At 33.2% G+C, this 15459-nt stretch overlaps 1 protein-coding gene across 1 annotated transcript; it reads right to left on the bottom strand.

Annotated features, from left to right (window-relative positions):
* Positions 1 to 7582: 7582 nt before the first annotated feature.
* Positions 7583 to 7951, bottom strand: LOC149536959 (uncharacterized). Its single transcript, XM_089806387.1, has one exon. The coding sequence runs from the start codon at positions 7949 to 7951 to the stop codon at positions 7583 to 7585; it is 369 nt and encodes a 122-aa protein (XP_089662513.1).
* Positions 7952 to 15459: the final 7508 nt, after the last annotated feature.

Raw genomic sequence — 15459 nt, 5'->3', positions numbered from 1 at the left:
GCTAATATAACCCATGTTCTTGTACAAGATCAAGTGCCTCAGCAGTGAGTAATGATGGAGCTAGAAGTTTCCCATTTCTCCACTCTATTCTAGTCCAATATTATCCTTCATCCTCTTTATAATATACTCCACATAGTCATATTCTCCACCATGGTAGGATTACTATACATCTCTAGCAATAATGAATTCTACCCCATATACCATATCAGTTCCATCTTTACCAACCACCTTATGAACACCACATATTGCTTTCTCAAAATACTTCTTAAATTTATCCAAGGGCATCTTCTTATCTACCTTCTTAGGGTATCACCCAATTTTGTGAGGTCCATGGGAATCTGTTGTAGCATAGATTTCGCTATGTAAGCTTTGATATTTCTTTCAAATTTCTCTTGTATGTCAAATAAGTCCACTAGCTTAATCATAGTTCCCTCCAATCCAAAGGCTTCAATGAATGAGGAATGATCCAGTGTGAACAAAATAGTCCTGTATTGCCTATGGAATGATTTGGTGGATGGATTGTATGATTTAATTGGAGTCTTTACCAAATCTACATCTATGAATACCTCTAGAAAGATAAGCTATTAGTAAACAGATTTTTCCTCTCCAAAAATACCTTTACAATTGACTCTTGAATACCCAAAAGAAAGACAAACTCTAAAACTAACAATAGAGTCACTTGCAATTATCTTGTCAAGTGCTCTCTAAATTTTGAAATGAAGGTACAGCTCCCTCCTTTTGATTTACAATAAATGATTTTTTGGTTATGCCTTTAACCTAGAAGGCAATGAAGGAATACTAACATCCATTCAACATGATTGAATATTAAAATAAGAAATAGATGGATAATTTTAACTTCCTCCCTCAGAACCTTTAAACTCCAAAATACATTTCCAATATGCAACAAAGGAAAGCTAAACTTTCACATACAATTAATATCCACAAGAACATGAATCACAGTAGAGTAAACAATAGTATCTACTCCAAAAAGTTTAACATAACATATAAAAATATAGTATTTTATATACTTTTCCACAACTCCAAAAATTATTTTCAAAGTTTTAAAGCATAGAATACTTGAGAAAAAATAGTTCTGACTCAGTAGTCTATGGAGAGATGAACTTTTTCTGACACAATATTGAAAATTTAAATTCTCTTCCCCTTCCTTCAAAAGTGTAGACCTCTTCAAAATGGGAGGAACCCCTTTCCAATAGGATTTCTCCTTTTTAAAGAAACCCTACCCGAGTAGTTTTCGAACTACCATAACTTCCTTTCATAGATATTTTTTCCTTTTTAAAACACATTACAATAATTAATTCTATTCAAGAATTAATTATTATTTTTCAATCTAGCCCATTCCCAAATAATTTTTCTTCATACAAGTTTTCCCATTACAATGATAATTAATTCTCTTCAAGAATTAATTATTTTGAACTTTCTAATTTACCCTACCCACACTTACCATTTTATTTCCCTGATCACATTAATAATTAATTCTTGATAGAATTAATTATGAGGGACATACATGTTACTTTAAAAGTTTAATTTTTAATTATTTTGGATTCATTAATATTTAATTATATAAATAATTAAATATTATGCAAAATAATTTATAATATTTTAACCTTTAAAGTATTTTTATTTTTTTTTTAATTTGGGGAGGGGGAAATATTTAGGGTTCCAAAACCTTAGATAACATAAGCTTTGCTAAATTCTTCTTTTAGGGATTACAAATAGGGTTATGTTTTGTTTAGTTGTGATAGAAATATCTAAATAGTTTGTGACCATTGACACTAGGGTATGTAGCATCTCTATAGAGCACATATAGGTCTCTAAAATCATGTTCATTTGGAGAGATGGCATTGGAGGATTTTGGAAACAACTTAATCCATTCTTTAGCAAACCTATTTGGATTTTTGTACATAGTTTTTCCCCCTTTGGATGTTGAAGTCTCTGTAGCTTTCATATCTAAGGCTTGGATTTCTTCCACCTCTTTATTTGACATCATGACTAAAAATTTATGCAATTTAAACTCTATAATTATCGCTGAAAACTATCAGTCACTTGCACTAAAAACTTTGCAACTACTAGAAATCTCTTCTCTTTGTAAATGTAAACCTATTATTGTCTTAGTGAATGTTTGTATGATGTTTGTACCTCATCAACCTTCTTTATGCATTGATATCATGCATGCTCAAGCTTTAAATTTAGCATTTTCTATCACCTCAGATGAAATGTCCACTAACTATCCAACTCAAAACTTCCTGTATTTTACTAAAACTTCATTGACTAGGTGATTTTTGACATTTTCCAACTTAGAGGAAAAGAAAAAATTACTTTTATGTCTTGCTCAAAGTTTACAATCTTATGATCAACTTTGAAAATTAAGCCCTTCATATCATCTTCTGTGGGGAAATTTGGCTCTACAATCTCACGATCACTTGGAATTCAACCCTTATAACATTATTGAAAGCTTGGAAAATGGTTGTTATGATCCTATGGTATACCATTTATCATGTCATCCAAACTCACCCTTAATTCTCTTTTGATTTTATGAGACATTATTTATCTTGAGATCAAATCACTAGAAACATACTCACTTTCAAGGGCCATGAACTTATGTTGAGCAGCTAATAAATGTTTTCATGAAATGCCACACAAGACAAAACCAAAAGGATCTAAAAACAAAATACAATACCATAAACACAATAATTTTTTTTTTTAAATCATCTCAACACAAGTTCTAATACAAGGACTGAATCACTCTTATACAGAAAAATTCCCAATGAAAGAGAATATCATCCAAATACATTTTCATCACAAAAAGAATACATAAAGAGTTCACAACTATAATGAAATACAATATCATTTCTTGACACCTATGTCCAACATAGGAACCCTAAATTTTGATTTAGAAGTAACTTCAATAAACATCCCTAGCTACTTGAATCTCGAAGCACCTGAAAACCACACATAATGAAACATAACACAAACAGGGGCTCAATAAACACTGAGTTTAAAAGTGAAATCCATCTGCATACATGTTAGTACCAACATATAGATATCCAAAAATAGATTTCTAATCCATCTAATATAGTGCAAATCTGATAATAATATGCAAGAAGTAAACAATTACTTTTCATTGCAAAATTAAACTCGCACTAAGAATAACTCATAAATGAAACATATATATTCTAAGGTGTCATCATTATGGCACTAAGTTTCTGCATCCAAATATGGCATGCTCATAGTCATCATATAACAGAATTCTCTATTTTACTTGTCATTGAAAGAATAGAGACATGCCTTTTCTCCATACTTAACCATATAGGTTTAAGTCATAGGTAAGGCCAATTAACTTTTATGTGAAATTAACCCACCCAATTTATTTTAAATTTATCACTGAATTTAATTAACTGAATAGGATAAACCAAATTCAGCCACCTCGATATACGCCCATCACAGCTATTCTTAAAAATACACATCAAACAAATATACTAAAAATGTACATGTGACAAATATAAAATCATTCTTCAACATGATACTACATCCTTAAATCCATCAGTAACACATCTTATACTACCAAGTTCAAAGGTAAATATGGATAATTACATCAACAGGAATAAAATCTATAATATCAAGATCGCATAGATACAATTGAACTGTTGCACTGCTCAACAATACGTACAAAATCTTCATACTATACTTTTAATTCCCTATTGTCCTAACCATCTACACTTAACATCGAACTGACGAATATAACAAATCAAAATGCACATGATATTCTTGTTTCAAAATGTCACATCATCAAACATTTATCAAATTCTGACTCAATTCTTATACAACTTTTATTTTAATTAAGATCTAAAAACATTTTCGTAATAAAAGAATTATGTTTTAAAAAATTTCAACCATACTAAAAATACTTTCATAATCCAAATAAAACTAAATATAATCCAAATTTATCAAGTGACTATTACCATGTTATTAAAGGTAAACAAGTGTCTATAGAAATAACACCCTGATTTGACAATAAGTCATTACACAATATAACTACCACAACATTTAAAGATCTATTGTTAAAAATCAACTTAAAATGTGATTCATAAATGCAATGTGGTTTTCAGCATTTAGACATCCAATAGTAATTTAGGATACAAAAGTTCCTAATCTAAAATGTACACTAGTTGTCCATAAAATAACTGTTTTGATAATGAAATAGCAAGTTAACCAATGTTTTGATTTATCAATACTGTCATACTTAGTTGCGAGTAACTTCTCAAAACAATAATGAGTGATGACTCAAAAACCATCATCATTTACTGAACATAATTATCTATCTCTATTCACCACTGTTAAACCTGAGTACCAAATAAAAACATTATGCAATACTGCCCTCGATGACCCAAAACAAAACACAAAACTATCATCTCACAATCATAATACAAGTATATTTTTTATATGTATATATACCTATCTTCTAATGAAAAAAAAGTTCAAACCAGTATTGAACAAATTATACTATTGAATCGATGCATCTACCTGCTTCAAGTTTTATCTAGCTAATGAAATAATGACATCGCACAGTTTCCAAGTCTCATTATTGCAATACATCTAAAACTCGACAGCATACAATTCCAAATAGTAATTGAAACATAATGCCCACTCACACAGAGTATCAGCTATTAAATAACCTTTTTATGACATAGTATGACTACACCAAGAAATGTTGATATAGCATTTTTATGCTTTGAACTAAATATAAGACCAAATGTTAACCCTCATACCATGCAACTGTTTGACAAAATGTCCACTTACAAATTCAAACAATGATTCGACTCTAACATCAAACAAGTTAATTGTTGTTACCACAAAACCCTTAAACCATCCATCTATGAAATCATAAACACATGTTGTCCACAAATTTAATTCTGGGTGATATCGCATAGATACTATTTTTTTTTTCCAAATAATAGAATTCCAAACATACAACCCATATCACAGAGTAACTATGCTTTTTATCTCAAGCCATTCATATGACAAAATGTTTATATGACACAAGAAATCCAAACACATGGATGACCTCAGTCATCACGAACCTCAATTTAATAATAGAATTTCCAAATCAAATTTCATTTGTGACACAAGACAAATGCTTGACAAAATGTCATTGCCTTCAATTCCTACTAACAATACTTCAGAAACAAAAACATCACCGTCTACGAATGGATTATAACCGCTATGCACTAAGATTTTGACATCCTAAATACATATGGTGAACATCATATTCATTCATGGATAACATAAACTCTAAATTCCAACAACACAATATTTGAAAACTCATATTGCTTGATATCCAAATATGGATATATGCAGAGCTCGACTCCAAATGTCCAACCCTACAAATACCCATACTTGGGTATCGACAAGTGTAACTCAAACTGAACTTCCCAATTTCCTTAAAACAAAATTAACACCCATAACAATAAAAGGGTAAAGGTTAGGAACTGCCCCCTACCTAAAATGAACAGTCGATGCCCAAAATGCTCTGCAATTACCACTCGCTGCCAAAACCCCAGATACCAAATAAAACCAATCTTCCAAACTGGAAACACTAATAACAATTGATAATGTGGAATCCAACAATACATGACTTCATAAACATGAATGCGTTATCCACCAAATTCTCCATGATGTTGAATCTTAGCAATATGTTTGACAGACGCATAGCATACAAATCAATATAGCCAAATTCCCGACCCAAACCCAACTGAAACTCAAAATTTCACACAAAAAAATGGTCGACTACTACAATGAAATAATTCCTCATAAATAAACATTAAATACAACTAAGACATTTCACTACCAAGTACTCAATCAGTTAATTTGCCACCGCCATATATGGCTTTTTAAAAACTTCAACAATGAAACTCTTTCAAAGCATCAAGTTCCAATTAGGGTTAGGTTAGTACACTTAGATACTTAGAAAATATGAAACTATATATAAACGTGTTTAATTTTCAATAAATGAACATTGAAACATTCAACATATTAACAATTTATCACAACATAAACTTTAATATGCCACACACATTTAAATATGACAAGAAAAGAAAAAGTATTAGGGAAATACTGATGATCAATGAATATCCACTAGCAATGAATTATCCTAATTCTGATGAATTAAAATAAAACATGATCAACTTACATTATGCTGACATACCAAAGAATATGAAAATGAAAAACCATAAAGTCTGAACTACCTTTAAAGTTTTCTTAGAATTGTTTTCCAATCATAATCTTATCGAAAATAGTATAGAACAAAAACTTTTAAAACTAGAAATTTCATGAGTTTATCAGAATCATATAAGTCTAAAATGCAGTAACACTGAAAAAAAATGGTCAGGCATGACACCCTCCCCCACTAGGCTTTGACTTTCTCCTGGAAGTCAACAAACAAGTGCGGATGAGCTGCTCTCATTAATTTAGTGTCCTCCTAGGGTGCAGATGAATCATCATTGGGATCCCAAAGAACTTTTACCTACCTTATATCTCTTCCTCTTAGACTCATAGTTTTGCTTTGCATGATCTACACTTGTTCCAACATGATCTGACCATCCACAATCTGCAAATTTTTCTAGTTCAGTACGTGAGCAATATCAAGAACATACTTACACAATACAGAAACACGAAAAACATTATGAATGCGTGAAAGACTCGATGGCAAGGCTAGTTTGTAGGCAACAGGTCCAATCTATTCTAGAATTTCAAATGGACCAACAAATTGTGGTGCTAACTTGGAACCCTTTCCATAACAAATTAGAGTCTTACGCGGCCTAACTCGGAGAAACACTTTATCACCAACCAAGAATTGATGGTCGATTCTATGCTTATCAGCATATTTCTTCTGCCTATCCTGAGCAGTAATAAGATGCTCTCTAATCCTCTTAACCTGCTGCCCCAACTCTAACAACATATCAAGTCCTAGAAGAGTCTTGTCCTCCAAATTATCCCAACTGAGAGGCATCCTACAAGGTCTTCCATACAATGCTTGAAATGGTGCCATACCTATGGAACTGTGATATCCATTGTTATATGCGAACTCAACTAAGTGTAGATACTCCTCCCATTTATTTTGTCTATCCATTACGTACATCCTAAGCATGTCTTCCAGAATTTGGTTGACACATTCAGTTTGTCTATCCATCTCAGGGTGATAGGCTAAACAAAAATTTAGCTGAGTACCTAACTCTCGCTGCATGGATTTCCAAAGAGACAAATTAAACACTGGATCCCTATCAGAAATAATCTTTTTAGGAATTCCGTGTATCTTAACTATCTGTTCCATATATACTTTGGCAATCATTGCTGCATTATAGGATGATCTAACTAGAATAAAATGAGCAACCTTAGATAAACGGTCCACAACCACCATGATAGCATCATGCCTTTGAGCTATCATAGGCAATCCAGTAATAAAATCTATTGAAATGGTGTCCCATTTCCATTCTGGAATGCTATGTGGCTGCAATAAACCTGCTGGGTGCTGATGTTCAGCCTTAACTCACTGACATTCCAAGCATCAAGCCATAGAATCTGCTATATCTCTCTTCATCCCAAGCCAATAGTAATGCTGCTTAAGGTCAGCATGCATTTTCTTAACACCTGGATGCACCGAATATGGTACTTTGTGGGCCTCAACCATAATCAAAAATCTCAAATCTGTCAACTTTGGAATGTACACACTCCTCCTATACAACAGAAAACCTTCAAGATTCACTAAATAACCCTCAAAACATCCTTCCAAAACACTGCCACTGACAATAACCGCCTTAACATCTTGAAACCAATGATCTGCAGAAAGGTTCTGTAAGATCCTATCCTTAAGATCCATAGTTAAGATCAATGAAGATAGTTCATGTCGCCTTCTACTAAGAGCATCAGCAACCATGTTCCCCTTCCCTTGTACATATTTAATCTTGAACTTGTATTCACACAGGAATTCCATCCATCTTCGTTGCCTAGCGTTGAGGTCTGGTTGCGTGAAAAGATACTGAAGACTTCGATGATCAGAATGTAACTCAAAATGTTGACCCAGAAGAAAATGCCGCCACTTAGACAAAGCATGCATAATCGCAGCAAGTTCGAGATCATGAGTAGAGTAATTCACCTCATGACTCTTTAGCTTTCTAGACTCAAAAGCTATGACACATCCCTCTTGCATCAAAACTGCCCCTAAGCCATCCAATGATGCATCAGTACAAACCATAAACTCCTTAGTAGAATCAGGGACTACTAGAACTAGTGCACTGGTCAAACATTCCTTAAGTTTCTAAATGTTGCCTCACACTCATCTGTCCACACAAATTTCTTTCCTTTTCTCTAAAGATATGTGATAGGATGCGCTATACTGGAGAAATTTAATACAAATTTATGGTAATAGCTTGCTAAGCCCATGAAACTTTGAACCTCATATACATTCGTAGGTGTTGGCCAATAAATAATAGCCCAAATTTTGGATGGATCTACTGAGATTCCATCTCCTAAAATAATATGCCCTAAGTAACAAATCTCCGATTTGAAGAATTCGCACTTTTTAAGATTGGCATACAATCTGTTCCTATGAAGACATTCCAAAACCTACTCCAAAAGCTACTTGTGCTCCTCAACAGTGTTGGAATAAACCAAAATGTCATCTAGAAAAACCACCACAAACTTGTCAAGGTAAGTTCTAAATACATCGTTCATCAGAATCATAAACACAGAAGGTGCATTAGTTAACCCAAAAGGTACCACTGTGAACTCGAAGTGTCCATACCTGGTGCGAAAAGCTATCTTATGGATATCAGCTTCTTGGATTCTAAGATGATGATATCCAGATTTTAGATCAATCTTTGAAAAGATTCGGGCACCCTTGACCTAGTCGAACAAATCATAAATTCGAGGCAAAGGATACTTATTCTTAATACTGACTTTGTTCAACTGTCTATAATCGATACAAAGCCTTAAAGAACCATCTTTCTTCTTGACAAAGATCACCGAAGCACCCCAAGGTGAAACACTAGGACAAATCAAACCCTTCTCCAATAACTCCTTCAACTGAAACTTAAGTTCAACCAGCTCTTGAGCTATCATTCTATAAGGATTCTTGGATATTGGTTTTGTTCCTGGCACTAAATCAATCCAAAAATCAATTTCTCTCTTCGGAGGTATCCCAGGAATCTCCTTAACAAAAATATTCGAAAAGTTCCACAAAACTAGATGATTGAGAGAAGAACTCTTAGCTATGGAATCTTCTAAGTTGTTTATCGAGATGGCAAACAAACTGCAGCCTTTCCGAGCACACCTTGCCAATTGCTTGGTAGAAATTGTCTGCAAAGAGATAGGTCTCTTGACTCCTGTGATAACTTTGGCTGATCTAGAATCATCTACACAATTGATTGACTTATCTTTGCAATCCAAAATAGCTTGATGCTATTCTAACCGATCCATACCCAAAACTATGTCATACGACCCTAAAGGTATAACCCTAAGGTTCACTGAAGTTGAGAAAGATTTTATACAAATCTTACAGTCAAGAGCAATAATACCAACATTTACCTTAGACCCTGATGCTAACTCCACTTGCCATCTATCCCTTTCCTTAACCACAGGTATATCACAATGTGCAACTAAAGCAGAAGAAATGAATGAGTCTGTAGCTCTTGAGTCAAATAAGATAGAAACTTTCATACCTTGAGTATTACCTTGAGCTTCTATAATCGAGTTCTAGTGTTTGGCCTACTTCTGATCCAAAGTTGCAAAGATACGATGGTTCTTGGCAAAATCACCAACTGTCACTTCAGACCTAGCTGGCTTAGATCCAACCTTCGACTTATCCCAATTAGGACACTGAGACTAATAATGCCCTAGCTGTCCGCAATGGAAACACTCAATAGAGTTCTTGAATCCCGAGTTCTAACCAGAAGGATTAGGAAATGGCTTGCTACTCTGCACACTTTGAGGTGGTTGAGATGTTTTAGGCTGTTCTAAAACCTTGGAATTCTTATTGAACTTCCTCTTCTTGAATTTCACAACTGAAAAGCCTGATTTGGCACTATTCTGCGGAGGCTTTTGATTCTTACTGACATCAGGAGTAGGTGGATTCATGTTGGTTTTGTATGAAGCCCCATGATATCCAAACTTCATTTCAACGAGCTTTGCTCACTCTGAAGTTTCCTGCATAGAAAACGGTTTGAAAGTTCTCACTTCCTCCCCAATTTTGGGCATAAGCCCTCTAATGAAATGTTGAATCATGGCCTTATCATTATCAACCCACCCTGAAAACTTCTTAAGTTCGAAGAACCTTCATTCATAAGCTTCCACTATAGAGCCAATCTGCATGATCTGAAAGAACTCCTCAGCACGGGCCTGTCGCTAATATTCATACATGAATCTCTCCTTGAAGTGCTCAACAAAAAGTTCCCATGTGACCAGGGAGATATCAATGCCAAGCTTTTCCAACTCCTATTCCCACCACAAGGAACCAAATCCTCTCAAATGCATAACTGTCCATCTGACCTTCATGTTACTCAGGTAATGGTGTAAGACAAAACATTGCTCAATATTCAACAGCCAAGCTTCTGCCACTGTACCCTATTCTGTACCATAGAACAATGGTCCTTTCATCTTGGAAAGGTCCTTGAGCTGAGCTCTTGCCATTGGATCTTCTTCTACGGGAAGATTAACGCCCTGCACAAGAGGTCTCCTATCATTTTCTCCCCCACCAAGAATCTGTTTATTAGCCTCAATATTATCAAGATGTTCCAAAATTTTCTGAAGTACCAAAGCCTGGTCTGCCTGATTATTTTGGTTGTTACCAACCCCAGCATTCTGATCAACTGATCATTTCTAGCATCATTCTGGTACCTAGGACCTCTACCACAGCCCCTGCCCCTGCCTCTGCCTCTGCCAGCAAGGTTATCCTCAAGAATGCCACGTCCATGAGTTCCTCTAGTGATAGGAGGCATGATAGCAACCTAAAACAAAAATCTATTAATAACGCATTGATGACAGGTTAAAACCCTATAACCCAAGAGTCCTGGTTACAATAAACCTGGCTCTGATACCAAATGAAATGCCACACAAGACAAAACCGAAAGAATCTAAAAACAAAATACAATACCATAAAAACAATAATTTTTAAAAAAAAATCATCTCAACACGAGTTCTAATACAAGGACTGAATCACTCTTATACAGAAAAATTCCCAATGAAAGAGAATATCGTCCAAATACATTTTCATCACAAAAAGAATACATAAAGAGTTTAGAACTATAATGAAATACAATATCATTTCTTGACACCTATGTCCAACATAGGAACCCTAAATGCTGATTCAGAAGTAACTTCAATAAACATCCTTAGCTGCTTGAATCTCGAAGCACCTGAAAACCACACATAATGCAACATAACACAAATAGGGGCTCAGTACACACTGAGTTTAAAAGTGAAATCCATCTGCATACATGTTAGTACCAACATATAGATATCCAAAAATAGATTTCTAATCCATCTAATATAGTGCAAATCTGATAATAATATGCAAGAAGTAAACAATTACTTTTCATTGCAAAATTAAACTCGCACTAAGAATAACTCATAAATGAAACATATATATTATGAGGTGTCATCTTTATGGCACTAAGTTTTTGCATCCAAATATGGTATGCTCATAGTCATCATATAACAAAATTCTCTATTTTACTTGTCATTGACAGAATAGAGACATGCCTTTTCTCCGTACTTAACCATATAGGTTTAAGTCATAGGTAAGGCCAATTAACTTTTATGTGAAATTAACCCACCCAATTTATTTTAAATTTATCACTAAATTTAATTAACTGAATAGGATAAACCAAATTCAGCCACCTCCATATACGTTCATCACAACTATTCTTAAAAATACACATCAAACAGATATACTAAAAATGTACATGCGACAAATATAAAATCATTCTTCAACATGATACTACATCCTTAAATCCATCAGTAACGCATCTTATACTACCAATTTCAAAGGTAAATATGGATAATTACATCAACAGGAATAAAACCTATAATGTCAAGATCGCATATATACAATTGAACTATTGCACAGCTCAACAATACATACAAAATCTTCATACTATACTTTTAATTCCCTGGTGTCCTAATCATCTACACTTAACATCGAACTGACCAAGATAAAGAATCAAAATGCACATGATATTCTTGTTTCAAAATGTCACATCATCAAACCTATATCAAATTCTGACTCAATTCTTATACTACTTTTATTTTAATTAAGATTTGAAAACATCTTTGTAATAAAAGAATTATGTTTTAAACAATTTCAACCATACTAAAAATAGTTTAATAATCCAAATAAAACTAAATATAGTCCAAATTTATCAAGTGACTATTACCATGTTATTAAAGGTAAACAAGTGTCTATAGAAATAACAACCCTGATTTGACAATAAGTCATTACACAATATAACTACCACAACATTTAAAGATCTATTGTTAAAAATCAACTTAAAATATGATTCACAAATGCAATGTGGTTTTCAGCATTCAGACATCCAATAGTAATTTAGGATACAAAAGTTCCTAATCTAAAATGTACACTAGCTATCCATAAAATAACTGTTTTGATAATGAAATAGCAAGTTAACCAATGTTTTGATTTCTCAATACTGTCATACTTAGTTGCGAGTAACTTCTCAAAACAACAATGAGTGATGACTCAAAAACCATCATAATTTATTGAACATAATAATATATCTCTATTCACCACTGTTAAACTTGAGTACCAAATAAAAACATTATACAATACTGCCCTCGATGACCCAAAACACAACACAAAACTGTCATCTCACAATCATAATACAAGTATATTTTTTTATATGTATATATACCTATATTCTAATGAAAACAAAGTTCAAACCAGTATTGAACAGATTATACTATTGAATCGATGCATCTACCTGCTTCAAGTTTTATCTAGCTAATGAAATAATGACATCGCACAGTTTCCAAGTCTCATTATAGCAATACATCTAAAACTAGACAGCATAAAATTCCAAATAGTAATTGAAACATAATGCCCACTCACACAGAGTATCAGCTATTAAATAACCTTTTTATGACATAGTATTACTACACCAAGAAATGCTGATACAACATTCTTTATGCTTTGAACTAAATATAAGACCAAATGTTAACCCTCATACCATGCAACTGTTCGACAAAATGTCTGCTTACAAATTCAAACAATGATTCAACTCTAACATCAAATGAGTTAATCGTTGTTACCACAAAACCCTTAAACCATGCATCTATGAAATTGTAAACACATGTTGTCAAAAAATATAATTCTAGGTGATACCACATAGATACTATTTTTTTTTTTCAAATAACAGAATTCCAAACATACAACCCATATCACAGAGTAACTATGCTTTTTATCTCAAGCCATTCATATGACAAAATGTCTACATAACACAAGAAATCAAAATGCACAGATGACCTCAGTCATCACAAACCTCAATTTAATAATAGAATTTCCAAATCAAATTTCATTTGTGACACAAGACAAATGCTCGACAAAATGTCATTGCCTTCAATTCCTACTAACAATACTTTAGAAACAAATACCTCACCGTCTACGAATGGATTATAACTGCTATGCACTAATATTTTGACATCCTAAACACATACTATGAACATCGTATTCATTCATGGATAACATAAACTCTAAATTCCAACAACACAATATTTGAAAACTCATATTGCTCGATATCCAAATATGGATATATGCAGAGCTCGACTCCAAATGTCCAACGCTACAAATACCCATACTTGGGTATCGAAAAGTGTAAGTCAAATTGAACTTCCCAATTTCCTTAAAAAAAAAATTAACACCCATAACAGGAAAAGGGTAAAGATTAGGAATTGCCCCCTACCTAAAATGAACAGTCGATGCCCAAAATGCTCTGCAATTACCACTCGCTGCCAAAACCCCAGATACCAAACAAAACCAATCTTCCAAAATGGAAATGCTGATAACAATTGATAATGCAGAATCCAACAATACACAGCTTCATAAACATGAATGCCTTATCCACCAAATTCTCCATGATGCTAAATCTTAGCAATATGCTTGATAGATGCATAGCATACAAATCAATAAGGCCAAATTCCCGGCCCAAACCCAACTGAAACTCAAACTTTTGCACACAAAAATGGCCGACTACTACAATGAAATAATTCCTCATAAATAATTCCATATATGGCTTTTTAAAAACTTCAACAATGAAACTCATTCAAAGCGTCAAGTTCCAATTAGGGTTTTAGGTTAGTACCCTTAGATACTTAGAAAATATGAAACTATATATAAACGTGTTTAATTTTCAATAAATGAACATTGAAAAATTCAACATATTAACAAGTTATCTCAACATAAACTTTAATATGCCACACACATTTAAATATGACAAGAAAATAAAAAGTATTAGGGAAATACTGATGATCAATGAATTATCCTAATTCTGATGAATTAAAAGAAAACATGATAAACTTACATTATGCTAACGTACCAAAGAATATGAAAATAAAAACCATAAAGTCTGAACTACCTTTAAATTTTTCTCAAAATTGTTTTCCAATCATAATCTTATCAAAAACAATATAGAACAAAAGCTTTTAAAACTAGAAATTTCATGAGTTTATCAGATTCATATAAGTCTAAAATGTAGTAACACTGAAAAAAAATGGTCAGGCATGACATTTAATAACATCTTACCTTGCATTTAATTTCTTTACAATCTTATGATCACAGTTAAGTGAGCCTTTTCATACTTTTGGAAGTCACCTCACAAACCCTTATGATCCCAGGAACATAGCTTTGCATAACATTGTGTCTCAACTCTTTTGATCTTATGATCTTTTGATCTCAATCAATTAACTACCTTCCTAACTTCACAACTTAATTTTAACTGCTACCACTGACTTATGACCACATGCTAGTGGTTATCCTTTATTTATTGTGGCCTCATAAGTCTTCCTTTATGTTTATGATATTACAATCTAGCACTACTTTTTAGCTTCAGAAATATATGAACTACCACATCTCTCAAAAAAGTTGTATGCTTATGCACTTGTCCCTAGCTTTTATTACTGAATCACTTAATATTTCTTTCCTTGCAATCTTATGATCACTTCCTTATCATGCCATCATAAGCATCATAATCTTCTCATGTGATCTCAAGAACACATCCTTTTGTATCTTTAGAGGTCCCCTTGAAAATATTTACGATGTCTTGATCTCCATTTATTGTAAGTTCATAACTCTCTATAACCTTCACACTTTATATCCTTGTGATCTTATGATCCCCCTACCTATCACATGTCCAAGAGTCCCCCTTTTTTTCCTTT

Source organism: Cupressus sempervirens, chromosome 10 (genome assembly GCF_028749045.1).
Source record: "Cupressus sempervirens isolate cs-2001-9-10 chromosome 10, ASM2874904v1, whole genome shotgun sequence".
In the NCBI taxonomy this organism is placed as follows: domain Eukaryota; kingdom Viridiplantae; phylum Streptophyta; class Pinopsida; order Cupressales; family Cupressaceae; genus Cupressus; species Cupressus sempervirens.
This window is presented reverse-complemented; position numbering and strand designations above follow the sequence as displayed.